The sequence below is a fragment of the Cicer arietinum genome, chromosome 6 (genome assembly GCF_000331145.2).
Source record: "Cicer arietinum cultivar CDC Frontier isolate Library 1 chromosome 6, Cicar.CDCFrontier_v2.0, whole genome shotgun sequence".
Taxonomy (NCBI): domain Eukaryota; kingdom Viridiplantae; phylum Streptophyta; class Magnoliopsida; order Fabales; family Fabaceae; genus Cicer; species Cicer arietinum.
Window position 1 is genome coordinate 6,221,447 of NC_021165.2, and position 14,832 is coordinate 6,236,278.

General features: G+C 30.8%; 1 protein-coding gene across 2 annotated transcripts in view; it reads left to right on the plus strand.

The window, feature by feature from the left end:
* The first annotated feature begins 4,694 nt into the window (after nucleotides 1–4,694).
* LOC101492227 (uncharacterized) overlaps nucleotides 4,695–14,832 on the plus strand; it is a 13,571-nt gene continuing 3,433 nt past the window's right edge. Inside the window, exons 1-12 of one of the 2 annotated variants that reach the window (XM_004503800.4) lie at nucleotides 4,695–6,027; nucleotides 6,258–6,392; nucleotides 6,489–6,633; nucleotides 7,773–8,078; nucleotides 8,440–8,665; nucleotides 8,850–9,016; nucleotides 9,110–9,220; nucleotides 9,460–9,511; nucleotides 9,628–9,734; nucleotides 9,843–9,971; nucleotides 10,288–10,377; nucleotides 10,758–11,962. In XM_004503800.4, coding sequence (XP_004503857.1) covers nucleotides 4,796–6,027; nucleotides 6,258–6,392; nucleotides 6,489–6,633; nucleotides 7,773–8,078; nucleotides 8,440–8,665; nucleotides 8,850–9,016; nucleotides 9,110–9,220; nucleotides 9,460–9,511; nucleotides 9,628–9,734; nucleotides 9,843–9,971; nucleotides 10,288–10,377; nucleotides 10,758–11,276 — 3,219 coding nt within the window. In that variant the 5' untranslated portion in view covers nucleotides 4,695–4,795 and the 3' untranslated portion in view covers nucleotides 11,277–11,962. Of the gene's footprint in view, nucleotides 6,028–6,257; nucleotides 6,393–6,488; nucleotides 6,634–7,772; nucleotides 8,079–8,439; nucleotides 8,666–8,849; nucleotides 9,017–9,109; nucleotides 9,221–9,459; nucleotides 9,512–9,627; nucleotides 9,735–9,842; nucleotides 9,972–10,287; nucleotides 10,378–10,757; nucleotides 11,963–14,832 lie in introns of those variants that run through there. The other variant, XM_073369724.1, reaches the window with a different exon arrangement.

Genomic DNA, 14,832 nt, shown 5'->3' on the forward strand with positions numbered 1-14,832 from the left:
TCATATTTGAACAGTGTCGAATGCGAACAGCTGTTGTTGCTACTGTTTTCTTGATCTTTCTAATAGTACTTTTAACTTTAATTTGACGATTGTATTTTAGGTTTAACTTTATGCACCCATTTTCACTCTTGCTATACTCATTAGTAGTAATTGGAAAACTATAAAAATATTCCTGAAGTTTATTTTAACTGATATATTACTAAATTGAATATTTAAAAAAAAAAACTTCAAAACACAATTGTGTGAGTTTTAAGGGGTAACTTTTACTCTATTTATAGACAAAAGAAAATTATTTTAATAAATATTTCGGTAAAATTATATTATATATTATATTTCAAAATATATTAAATATATTATGCTTTACGTTAGTTTCATATGTTTATCAAATGTTATTTAAAATTATTGAGTTAAAATACATCTCAAATAAAAATGAAAACTAAGATGACAATTTTGTTCGGACGTAACTAAATTGGATAATTGAATTAGCAATTAATTGTGTGTACACATTGTATGTCTTTAAGGTAGTTGATTACAAAAAAATCCATTTAGATAGTGTGTTCGCTTATTTTGACTTTAGCACCTTGCAAGGTGAAATTGTTTCAAAATTAATGATATTTATAATTTTTAATATAACTTTAATTTTTTTATATTATATTTCAATTATTATTATATACAAATTTCTAAATTATTATTATTTTGTATTAAAAATAGTAAAAAGTTTATGAATAATTAAAATCAATATTTTAATAAAATAATTTTTTTTATTTTTTATAAATATTATATTTTTTAATATTTATATAAAAATCTTAATTGACATATATGATGAGTCAGAGTAAAAATATTGTTGGTAGGGTAGAATTTGGTTAGGTTGAACAATAAAAAATTATATAATACTCTACAATGCATCTAAAAAAAAACATTTTGAAACTACTGTACTGATTTATTTAATTAAACATAAATAATCTTTTATTACTATTATTATAAGTTTACATTATATATTAAATAATAAATTTATTAATATTTTATATAATTTAAACATATTAAATTATTTACTTTTTTTATGTTAATTTAAAAAAACTTAATTATTTCAATTTATTTTTCTAATGATTAAAAGTTTTTTTTTTCGACCAAATTAAGTTCTACAATTTTTGTTAGAGATCAAAACAAGTCTTCGCTTTTTTATTTAAGTTAAAAAGTTCATTTTTTTTAGACTTATTGCACTTTTGGTCCCCCTATTATAGGTGAAAATTGAAAGTAGTCTCCCCATTTTGTTTGTCCTCAGTTTTAGTCCCCAAACAAAATTTGAGTCCAAATTATGCTGAGTTGTCATTTTTGTAATGACGTGTCAATAAAAAAAGGTGACGTGGCTGACGCTTACGTGGAATAAACTCATTATTATATTATTTCTGATTAAAAAATATAATTTATAAAAGTCAATTTATGAACCTCTCTCTCAAGCTCCACATTCTTCAAAACCCCACAAGCCTGCAAAACTGAAACTACAGTTGCACAATCAGATTCCACACCCTCATCCATCATTCTATGATAAACCCTCAACGCCTCCTCTGCACAGTTATTCTGAAAGTAGCCATTAATCAAAGTATTCCAAGACACTACAGTGCGTTCTTGCATTGAGTCAAAAACCAACAATGCAGCTTCTTTCTCACCAGCAACCATATATATACATTGCCAACAAAGAGTTCTGAACAAATGTGTCCAAATCAAAACTCGTCTTTAGAGTCTGCCCATGAACTCCAACACCCATATCAATGAATAACAAGCCACTACAAGTCTTGATAACAATTGAGTAAGTGAAGTTGTCGGGAAGAGGCTGACCCGAATGGAGCATTTCAACAAACATGTTCAGGGCATCATGGGGCGACCCATTTGAACATACATCCTCATCATGGTGTTCTAGGAGAACAAACTTCGTTTGGGTAATTTATCAAACATGTGGGAGGCGTAAGAAACATGGTTGCATTGGGCGTAGGTTGTGGCGAGCTTGGAGCAGAGTTGAGACGAAGTGAAAGTTGAGGTGTCTGAAATTGCAAAGGCGAAGAGAGTGGGTAAGTTGAGAGCTTTGTTGATGAAACTGTTGAGAAGGAAGTTGAGCGCAATGTTGAGGGGGGAGATGGAGGCCATGTTGATCGTGTTGTTAAGGAGGAAGAAATCCAGAATGATTTTAAGCTTCATGAGTAAATGTTTTTGATTTTGATTTGTTTAGGGTTCATGATTTTAGGTGTTTTTTCTTTTAACTTAACTTTAATAATTAAATTGTATTTTTAAAAATATTGTCACAATTATAATAATGGTTTTTTAAAATATAAATTATATTTTTTAATAAAAAATAATATAATAATGAGTTTATTCCACATAAGCTCTACATCACCATTTTATTGACATGTCATTAAAAAATGACAACTCATCATGATTTGGACTCAAATTCTGTTTAAAGGTTAAAACTAGAGACAAACAAAATGGGGGACTACTTTCAATTTTCACCTATTAGACCAAAAATGCAATTAAGTCTTTTTTTTTTTTTTTTTTTTTTTTTTTTTTTTTTTTTTTTTTTATTGTTGTTTTTCTTTTGAAATGTGAGTATTTAGTTAGTCCCTTTTGAAACGGAAGTTGGAAATTCAATAATTATTATTTTAAGAAAGATCTCTGGAAACGATTCCACATTTTACCAAACCTTTAAAATAAGGGAAAACACCGTAATGAAAGGCACATATCATGTGATTTCACCACTTTGATCTTAACGAATGCCACTATGCATTCCACTCAAGCAACTTTGGGCTGACGCCATCATCACTATGCTAGATGACGTTTAATTGAAATCCACGATTAAATAATACATTGCACATGCATTCGCATAAGTTAGTAGGACTTTATACCTTTAATTATTTATTTTAAAAGTTTCTATTAGTCATTTTCAATTACAGCTTTCTAAATTGCTTGTTCAAGAAGAACTGGTTTTGCTTTAATTAAAGTGTGTTTGATCAATCAAGGAAATTGATATATATATAATCATCTTTTTTTTTACTAAAATATCTATATACATTCATTCAAGTTGATATAAATTATATCGTCCGATAATACTACACTTCAAAGCTGTTAAAATTAAAAAGTATGATTACGATCAAATTCACAACATTCATTTTATGTATAAAACATTTATATATGTGAAAAAGTCTACCATGACAATTGAAGAGGTCAGAATACACCTACCTCCAAAACTTAAATCAACAAATTATAGTCACAATAAATATAAAATTAAACAACGACGCACCAAGACAACCAATTACAACATAATATCATACTCAAACAATGGTGAAATTATGGACAAATTGTAGAACAAAAGTTAAATATAAGTCAAAAACATTTATTTAAGTAAAAAGAGAAACAAAACTAAGTAAGATAAGTGATTTTATATAAAAAAATAACTTTAAAACACTCGTCTCCGGTGTATGGAGAAGAGCCCATAAGAAGAGAAGTAAATAAATGGGGGACAACAAGTAATCTTTAATCACTTTTGATAACAAGTCTAACATTTATAAACTTATTTTTTAAAGATATTTGTGATGCGGTCTTAAGACACAACTATTAAATTCAAAGATTAAAATCACTGCATTTTGGTTTAATTTGGATTGGATTTTAATTGATTCAATAACTATCTTCGGGAGATGGTAAATCAACTAATATAAATTAAGAGTTTAAATATATTTAACCGCGTAAAAATCATGATTTAAACTCGGGTGACAATAAAAAAAAAAAACCAATAAATATTATTAAAAAGATCAAAACATACAAATAATACAATATTTCACTTCTCTGCAAATAGTGTGTATAAGTTTTATCGTCATACTATTTAGAATTGTTGTGTGTGTGGTTTTAGTTTGATTTTTAAAAAATAATCTAAAATTCAATTTCATTTAAATAGTTTCCATAAAAGAAAGATTCGATAATATTTAGTTTTGTGTAATTTTCAATGTTTTTATAATAATTTGTAATTTTTATTTGTATCATTTTAGATTTAAGCACCCATATTATTTGTTGTCTACGCATATCATTATTGGGTGTTCATGATCCACCACAAATTCATGATTGTATTAATGTAGGCTAGCATCACCATATGGATAAAGTGAGATCTATGTTGCGGTTTGAAGAAATGTGGATAATTTATTTACAAATGATATGACGCCAATCACAATACCAATTATAACCAATTATTGTGTATTTGCGTATACTGTAAACCTCTTCGTATTATATCCTCCTCTCATATGATCATAGAAGAAGAAGATAAATAGTGAATCATTGGGCACTCCTTGGATGTCGTTTGTTGAGCATTACAATTTTAACATTTCAATACAAATACAATTAGAAAATAATCCTAACTTTTATCTATTATAAAATAAAATAACTCAGAGAAAAAAAATCAAAAATTAACTATGAACACAGAAAAGAGAGTAAAAAAGACAAAAATAAGAAATTATTTACGAGAAAGAGAACATAATAGATAAAAATAATAAATTATTTCTTAACTTTTATTATATTAGAAATAAATTATTTTAATCTACCTTATATGAAGGATTAAAAAATAAGACCGAAAATATGATATGTTTAAATTTATAATTATTTTCGTGTGTACCCAAAAACTTATGTCTAGCCCATATAAATATTTATCCAAGATTTTTGGAGGGAAAAAATTATGGAGCCAAAATTCCCCACACTATTGTTGAGAAATACATAAACTTTTGCATTTTCCTCTTCCACCAAATGATTCGAATCAATCACCATGATCAATTCAAATTCAAATTCAAACCACAAGAGACCTTTCCCACACTATCCTTCTTCTCCAAACAAAAAATCAAATACTTTTGCAGCCTCCGTCGTTTTAAACCATTTCCAACTCCCTCTTTTTTCCTCCACCAACGACGCCGCCGTTTCGATCTGCGACACCATGCGCCTTCACCCCGACATACCCTACTCAATCGGCCGGAAACCTCGCCACTGCGAATTCGTATTCAACGACCGCCGCGTCAGCAAACGGCACTGTCAAATCATTTTCGACTCTTCGCTTCGCAAACTCTACATTCTCAGTGGAGTTTTGTCACGCACGAATCCCAATGTTAATTCCAAATTTCGTATCGTTCACGAGTTCAGGAAAAGAGTGAAGGCTTCTAAGGAAAGTGAGTGTTTTCCGTTTCTAGAAGCTTCTAATGGAGTTTTCGTTAACGGCGTTGAAGTTAGAAAGGGAATGGCGGTGGAGTTATATGAAGGAGATAGGGTTTCGCTTGTGTGTGGAAATCAGAACTGTTCGTGTGGGATTAGGAATCGAATTGGTTTTGTTGTAGATAGAATTATTGTTGTTGAAAGTTGTGATGGTGATGATGATGATGATGTTGAAATTGATAGGTTAACATTTTCGGGGAACTCTCAAAGCAAGAGGGTTTTTGCAGTGAAAACCAATGTTTCAAAATTTGAGGGAGTTATTGGGAGAGCAAGGTTTCTTGTAGATAGGTGTAGAGATATATTGCTCAGTGATGATCCTTTGTCTTGTATTACACGTTCTGTTACCGATTTACAATGTGGATATAAGCGTGCCCATGGCACCGAGTTAGTGAATAGGGTGATGGAAGAAACTGGTATTGATATTGTGCAATCAAGTTCACCTTTACTTTGTCAAAGTAAAGTGACGAATTTGGAGGAAAATGGTGAACATTTTCGTGCAAAAGAGAATTTTGGAGTTGATTGTGTTAATGCTTTTGCTGATGATAAGAATTCTAATTTGATAGTGTTAGACTGGTCAGAGAAGGATGATCTTTCTTCTGATGAAAATAATGGGCAGGGAAAAAATGAATGCAATTTTTATCCACCTCCTGGGAAGAATTTTTATTTGAATCGTCTTGAATTTATGAACCACAATTCATCAGATTTTGATAAATCCATATCACTCAATGAAATTATTCATCCTATTGAAAGCGTGACGAGAATGTTTATTGCAACATTTACAAGTGACATACAATGGTGAGGGTTGACTAAAATTTCCCTATGTATTATTTTCCTTTGATGATACTCTTTATTTTTTAGAACCGTTTTGCTCCTTGACTTGTGTTTATTTTTCGCGTCTCCTTGTGTTTACATGTTTGATATTTTGCTGGAAACATGCTATGTGTATTTTCATTACATTTATAATGTGCGAACTTATGCACTTGAAGTTGTTTATATCTTCAATCCTAACTGAGTTGTCTTGCTAGGTTCTTGACATATTGCAAGATTCCTTGTCATCTGCCAGTTACAATCGCTTGTCAAAATACTGAGAAATGTTGGAGTTCAAAACCCGATGAAAGGGTATCTATGCCAAACCAGAATTATCCTAACCTAGTTGTAGTGTAAGGATTTTTTTCTTTTACTTTTTGATTAGTGATGGGAATATACAGCTTTATTTTTTGTTCCTCTCTGGTAATTTCTTTCTTGTTGGGTACTAGGCATCCTCCATTCCCCGAAACCATAGCATTTGGTAATAACCGCAAGAAACAAGGGATAGCTTGCCATCACCCAAAGTTGATTGTTCTGCAAAGAGAAGATAGTATTCGAGTTGTCATTACATCTGCTAATTTGGTGGAAAAGCAGGTATTTTATTAGCCGAACTTCTAGTTATTAATAATATTTATCTTGCAATTTGAAGAGCAAAACCTTGTTTTCACGGCATGTTATTGATTAATTTATGAACTTAGGCATCAAATGCTCGGTGGCTCATTGTACTTAGGTGAATCGTTTCTAGTTTAGGAGTATTGTCCCTTTGTAGTCTTCTTGTATCCAAATTCTATCTGAAGTAATGTATTGTTTTCACGGCATGTTATTGATTAAATTATGAACTTAGGCATCAAATGCTTGGTGGCTCATTGTACTCAGGTGAAACGTTTCTAGTTTAGGAGTATTGTCCCTTTGTAGTCTTCTTGTATCCAAATTCTATCCAAAGTAATGTACTTACAATCCTATTTTCTATCCAAATTCTTTTTGATATGTTTTCTTTTTTAAATATAAGAAATGTGCTGCTTGATTGGACCCCACTCATGTGTAATAGATAAGAGAAATGATATTTTGACACAATTGACATAAAAAAACGACAACCAAATAATTGGTTAAGGTAGTTCAAATACGTGGTTAATTACATTCAATGGATATAGCAAGTGTTGAAACTCATTAACCACGACTTTGAACGTGGTTAACCACGATTTCTAGGTGTTTAAATCTACATGTAATTGAAAACCGTGGTTAAATACGTCCAAATTTGTGGTTTATTACATCTAGTGAATGGTTAATGAGTTTCGTCATCTGATTTATTCATTAACAATAGAATGTAATTAGCCACGCATTTGAAATTTGTTAACCAACCATTTTGCTGTCGATTTTTGTGTCAAAATATCATAACTCAATAGATAAATAAGTGTAGTAAAAAGGGAAAAATAATTTTGGCGGCCACTAAACTTGCACAAGTTAACTTGTATGATGCTGATTCTTTCTTGTTAAAATGTTTAGATGAAAGACATAAACTACTTTCGCCAAGGTGTCCTGAATAAAAACTGTGAATGTTATAGTAGCAAATTTATAATGCAATGTTTTTTCCCTATGCATATCAGTAAAATTTATGTATGCCAACTATTTAAATAACTTTTTATTATGCAGATAGTGGGTTTATTCCAATGTTATTGTTATTATTATATGTATTTCATATAAAAATATTTTGATCAAGTTTTATGGCTATGTAGTGGAACAGTGTGACTAACACTGTATGGTGGCAAGATTTCCCTCGTGCCATTTTGGTTGATTTTGCTTCACTTTTCCAAAAAGTAAACGATGATGATGAATTTCATAGAGACTCAAAATGTGATTTTGCTGCTCAGTTGGCTGGGTTTATGGCATCACTTGTTATTGATGTACCTAGCCAGGCTCACTGGATTACTCAGCTCACAAAATATGACTTTGGAGGTGCAACAGGACGTCTTGTTGCTTCAGTACCTGGAATTCACCTGTATAGAACTTCTGTTCTGTCGGAATCCTTTCATTCCTCTTCTGTAAGTACTCATATATGTCATGCTTTGCTAGTTATCTGAGTTGATGGTTGACTCCCTTGCCACTGCATCTGTAATGTTATATTTTGATATAAACTATGATCTTTTTAAAAAAAATTAGTAATTGAAAATTGTACCCACCTAACTTATAGGTGGGTGGAATGTTATTAGCTTCTTGGCTGTACATACTGTCTTAAAAATGTACTCATTCAAAAGTAAGTTATTTTCCTTAATATTAGCTGTGTCATAGTTTGATTTGATGTATTTGTTGAAGCCACTTTCTGCTCTGGATTCTTTGACTGCAAAGTGCAATATATACTCTTATAGACACTAATTGCAGTACATTTTGTCATCATGTTTGTAGTTTCTTGGCTCAGTTGTGGCATCTGTGGTTGGTTTGAGCCATCTTTTCCGTACTGTGGCAGACTCAAGCAGTGCAGGTCTAAAAGCACTGGCTGCTGTCCTTGGAAAGTCTTGTAAGAATGCGTATGGGAAATTTGAAATTGTTTTAAGAAGAAATCCCAATGTGCCCGCTGATGAGAATGCTGTTAGCGTTCTTGTTCCCAACCCTGATCAAACTTCTGAGGGAGGTAAAAGCTACATTGCTTGGAATTTTTTTTTGTACCATGTATATTGATTCCTCATTTATCGTATGATTTTCAAATTAAGTTTTTATTTCCTTATCTTTTTTGTCTGGTTTTGGTCTTGCAGTTATACTTTTCATGCTGTCAATAACAGAAATAATAAATAATGTTTTTTTATTCTTACCTGTAGATTATGTTCAACTTGGTTTTCTGCCTAGAAATGTTGCAAAATGGGTTTCTCCTCTTTGGGATGCTGGATTCTTTGCATTTTCTGGATATGTTTGTCCAAAAGAGGCCCTTGCAGCTGCCTTGGGAGAAAACTGCCAGAAAGTACAACTGATACTAAATGTGTCAGAGGTGTGTTGGATGCATTTTCTGGAAGATGACTTGTTTATTTCCTTTGTATATGTGACCTGATATTTATATAAGTTATGTCTTACGAACTTGTAGGGACATCATTTTCAAGATATGTCAAAGATCATGCAATCTGAACAAGTTGTTGCTTTTTGCTCACTCATTGCTTCAATTCAAAGACATTATGGACTCAGGAGATTACAAGAGGTAAGCAGCACTAAAATGGGAATAATTTTTGTTGACTGTAGTAGTTGCACTTATTTTAATGTTGGAACCAAGGTTATTTTTTATTTCCTTTTGTTGTTTTGTTGAGTTTCATGAGTTACAAATTTCTTTTTCTTTGTTGCCCAAACACTTTCCAATCTTCTTGCATATGGATGAAGTTTATGCTAAAATAACTTTTGAACTATCCAGTTTTGTTTAATTATTATTACTGTTTGTAATAGGTTCTGAATCAATATAGATGGCCTGAATCATTGGAATCTGAAATTGTATATGGTAAGCCTGTTTTTTTTTTAATATTTCTGAGTACAATGCTGACCTTATTTCACTATCAACAAGCTGATCATTTTTCCAATTCTTTTGGACTATATTTGGTCTTTTCTGTCAATCAGGCGCTTCTTCCATTGGTTCTGTTAATTCAAAATTTCTAGCTGCATTTTCGGCTGCTGCTGGGAAGAAATCATTGCAACATTTTGACTCACAAGAGTCTGATCCCGAAGTAATTTGAAGGCCTTTGCTTGAAAAGTTTTACACCTTTGCTGCTAGATGCATGATTAATTAAACTTGTGCTTTTATTGATTCAGTAATTTAATGATGTTTATGACAGTGGGGCTGTTGGAATGCTAGCGAAGAATTGAAGAATCCTTCTGTTAAGATTATTTTCCCCACTATTGAAAGAGTGAAGAATGCTTATAATGGGATTTTGCCTTCAAGGCGCATTCTTTGCTTCTCAGAGGTAATATTATTTTCTTATCAGCTTTGAATGGGTAAAGGCTGAAATATGTAATATTCCTTCCAAGGTATATTAGTTTGGTACCTTTTATTTTTATTAGGGAACTGGTTACCTCAGTGAATTATCTGGTATAACATTAACCTCAGTGAATTTTGTTCATGACTATCTTTTTGATTCCACACTTAAATGTCATTCATTCGTGGATGTTCATGTTTTATTAATTTTGGATTTTCTTTTCTTCAGAATTTATCTTAAAGAGGTAAACTTTTGATGTTATGGATGTTATTTTGTAAAGAACTGATTCTCTCCTTTTGAACAGAGAACATGGCAAAGGTTGAAGACTTTAGATGTACTTCATGATGCTATCCCTCATCCCTATGAAAGAATAGGGCATCCGATGCATACCAAGGTAACTGTACACTATTCTCCTGCACTCTTATTATTTGATGATTACATGTTTATGGAAAATATACTCGTAAAAATTAGTTGTTGTATGTATTCTTGCTATATGAATAAAGTCCCTTGTGTTGATTGTAGAATTTGTAGTAAAGATGGGTTTGAAGGAGATTCCACGCCTCTCCTTTTGTGTCCTGTCCTGTCTTTTCCCATGTCTGACTTGCATTGAAAAATTGGTAACTCAATCATAAATATATTAACCACTTTTTATGTATTAGCATAGGCAGAGTCAAATCGGGGTTGGGTGATTAGCTTCTCAATTATTAAATTGTTGTCTGTTTTTTTCTCCTTATACCTTAAATGTCTTAAGCACTTTTATGTAAAAAAATGAAGGTGGTACGTAGATGCTTCTGGTCTAGAGGGGATGCATCTTCGGTTGGTTGGATATACTGTGGGTCTCATAATTTTAGTGCTGCTGCCTGGGGGCGCGAAATTTCAAACCCATTTGGTACAAAAGCTGATGGGCTTAAAAAAGGAGACCCATCTGTGAACTCGGGGCTTCATATCTGCAATTATGAACTTGGAATTATATTTACTTTTCCTCCAACAGAAAACGATGATTTTCCTAAAGCTAAAAGCACAAAATTAGATGATATTATTCTGCCTTTTGTTGTGCCTGCTCCTAAATATGGATCTCGAGATAGGCCCGCTACAAAGCTAGCTATGAGGGAGGTGATGACTGAACTTGCTGAGCGAGAGTGGGAGAAACAAGCTGAAGAAGAAATGATGGAAGAGCTTCTTGAGGAAGAGGAAGAAATAGAAGCAATAGATTGTGTTGGAGAGGAGAAGGAAGAAGAGAAGGCATATGCTGAGATACTCTGGAGTCAGGTTGATTCTTCCCAGGGCAGTTGAATTTCTGCATGAAGCAAAACTAGGAGCAGGAAGTAGTAATTATGGAGCGGTCAACACAATTACATTGGTGTTTGGGGAGTCATGTAAATCTGGTATTTGGTCGCAAGATGCTAGGGGAGGCTTTGAAACTTAAAGAAATAGTGGCAAATGTCAAACTTGAGAAGAAGTAGGGAAGACTTAACCCTGAGGTATTACGTTAGGATTAAAGCTGTTGACCTCCTGACTCCTGTGCCCTGTCAAAGAGAACTGATTGTGACTCGTGCAACAACTACTTGTCCGAAGCAAGTTGAATTATATTTGGTGCAGGAAGTGGTATTTTATTTTCAACCTTGTGTGGTGGTTCGTCGATTTTAGGCATGACGGATTACTGATACCACTTATGTTCCAATCACGATTGCTCCGAACCCCTTGTTGCTTTAATTCAAAAGATAGATGAAAAGGAAGGACCTACTTACTGTAGCATTCATTATAGTTTTATGGATTTGATTCAATTCAATTGGAGGATTTGAAAGTGATGGTTACATATAACAACAGCTTGGTAGGGAAACTGTGCAATAGCCTCAAGAGAAAACAAGGTAGGACCTATGGCAAACATGATAAATTGACAAGTTTTACACGTGTCAACAAACTAGAGTGTTAAGAAAATATCAAGTTTCTATTAATAGAAATAATACGTGATTATTTTTAATGGCCAATTAAAAAAATAAAAGGAATGAATTAAAAATAAAAAGTTTGTTTTTGTAAGAAAAGCATAAACTTCTGTTACATCACGATCTTTGTCCACGATACATTCGTTGAGAATTTAATGGTCAATTAAAAAATTAAAAATAAAATATAATACGCCACGACTTGACAGTTTTTTCATGTATCCGTTGAGAAGTTAATGGTCAATTAAAAAATAAGAAAAATAAATTAAAAATAAAAGATTTTTTTTAAGAAAAAAATAAAACTTCCATTACATGAAAAATGCAGAAGTGAATGACCAATTAAAAAATAAGAAAATAAATTAAAAATAAAATATAATGCACCACTACTTGACGTTTAACTGTTGAGAATTTAGTGGTCAGTTAAAAAAAAAAAAAAAGAATAACAGCAAAATACAGTCAATGACATGTAATTGTTTTTTAAACACTACTTTAACAACCACCAGCTTCAAATTAATTTAATTAAAACATTTATTTTATTTTACGAACTCTTTTAATACTCCGTTAACCGTCTATCTTCGTTACTCTCTCATTTCTTGCGTCTCCCTTATATTATATCATTTATATTATATCTGTATACACAATTCTTTTAAGTTTTTTTTATCAAAACTTTTTTATTCATCTTTGTCCAATGTCTGAAACAAAAATCATATTTTGTTGCTTCAATTTCTCCATCAGAGTTTGTTGCTTCAATTTCTCCAAGAAATGAGTTATGGAATTTGGTTGTTAGAGGTGTGCGAATGTGGTTTTTGTCTTGATCTCCTCAACGTCAAACAAAACTTTTATGCAATAGAAATAGTAATGAGATTAATATTCGTGAGATTTTATTTATCGATATTAATATTCCTGATGAAACTATATATTTGTTCGTGTTGCGCCTAGCAATATGTTCACACTAATTACTTGAATTGGTAAAAAAAATTCAATCTATGATTGTTATTTTATTTTATTTATAAAAAAAGATTATTATGATTGTTATGTTATTTTATATATATATTTTGTATTGTTTATGTTTCTTAATTTTGTCTCAACAAATTGTAAATGTGTATATGTATATTTCTATCATCTTATATAACATTTGTCTTAATAACTCCGATTTTAAATTCACTCATAAATAGTCAACAAATTGTACATTTGTATATTTATATTTGTATTATTTTATACAAGATTTGTCTTAATAACTCCGATTTTAAATTCTCTCATAAATAGTTGTTGTCCGTCCTAATAATTTTGATTATAAATTGTCTAATAAATGGTGTTTACATTATATTAAATAAAAAATAATTTATTTAAGTAAATATAAAATTTATTTAGACTTCTTAGCCATGAATTCAATTAAATTTCCAGAATATTGAAGAGAAAAATAATAATTTATTTAAGAAAATATAAAATTTATGTAGGAATTAAAGAAACAATTCATTTTATCGATTCATTGAAAGTAATGGTTTTTCAAACTTCAAACACTATTTTATCAAATTTAAAAACTACTATACTATACATTTTATATTCTAAATTTATTATTAAATATCACGCAAATTCAAAAGAATTCAAAAGATTCATGAAAGATTAATGAAGACTAACATGCAAATTCAAAGATAAAAGATACTCATAGTTTTTATGTGTATTGTAATTTTTTATTTGTAACGGGAAAATTATTTTTCTTTAGTATTTTGTGAGTAGTACTAAAATGAAAGATATTTTGCCCACTTATACAGCAAAGGCTGAATAATAAAAATAAAAATTCATTATTAAGTTACTTACTCATCTTTACATTTACTAATTTACTTATTTTATATATATGTCTATGTCCATTATTTTAAAAATTCTTATTTCATCTAATCTAGATTTTTTTTAATTTTTTAATTTTTTAATTTTAAATTATTTTTTTTAAGTCAATTTATTTTTTTAATATCAATAAAATAAAATTTATAAAATTTAATATATATATAAACTAATATAATAATTTATTTATTAAAATCGTTGTTTCCGTGAGACGCACGGGTTACAAACTAGTATATATGATAGCAGAGGGTGCGGAAATAACACTAAAAAAACACAAACCTTTTCCCATCGGTGCTTCATAATCCACCGTTGTACAAAAGTTATTTTAAAAAATCAAACCTTGCAAACCTTTCACCTTTTACATCGGGCTCTATTTGCCTGATGTAAAAGTTTTTATGGATTTTTTTTCTACTAGTGACTCTTACTATTTCTGATAAGTTTTTATAAAATATTATATTTATTCTTATTTTTTACTTATAAAATTCATTTTTTTAACTAAAATTGAGTGGTTCATATTGAAAAATCCACATCTTATATATTTTGTTGGAAAATAATTTTTTAATAATAAAAGTTTTGGTTTTCTAGAAAAATATTATAATATATTACTCTATTGTTTGAACAAGAAAAAAAAATCAATTCATATTATAAATATGATTTAATTCTGTCATTAAATTTCAAAACTGAAATTCAGAAATGCAGCACAAAATGCAAGTTTATGGGACAAATAGAAAACATGCCATGCAAAAAGTATGAACTTGACAAAATCCAGTAAGTGCTCATTGACTCATATATCCGTTTGAATGTGAAATAGAAAATGATGGTTGGGATCTATCAGCCATTGTGCGTAGTTGCAAAGCTACCACCTTTACTAATCCCACCACCGTTTTTGAAACTCCCACCCCCAACACCTCGACCAATAACACTAGATCTCCTCTTAAACCAACTGATTTCATAGAGCTAGAAAAATTGACAACCATCATAAATCCCAATACCACTATCTCCACCCCCACCCCCACCTCCACCTCCACCTCCGCCGCCAATATCCTTAAACCCACATTCACTATCGGCAC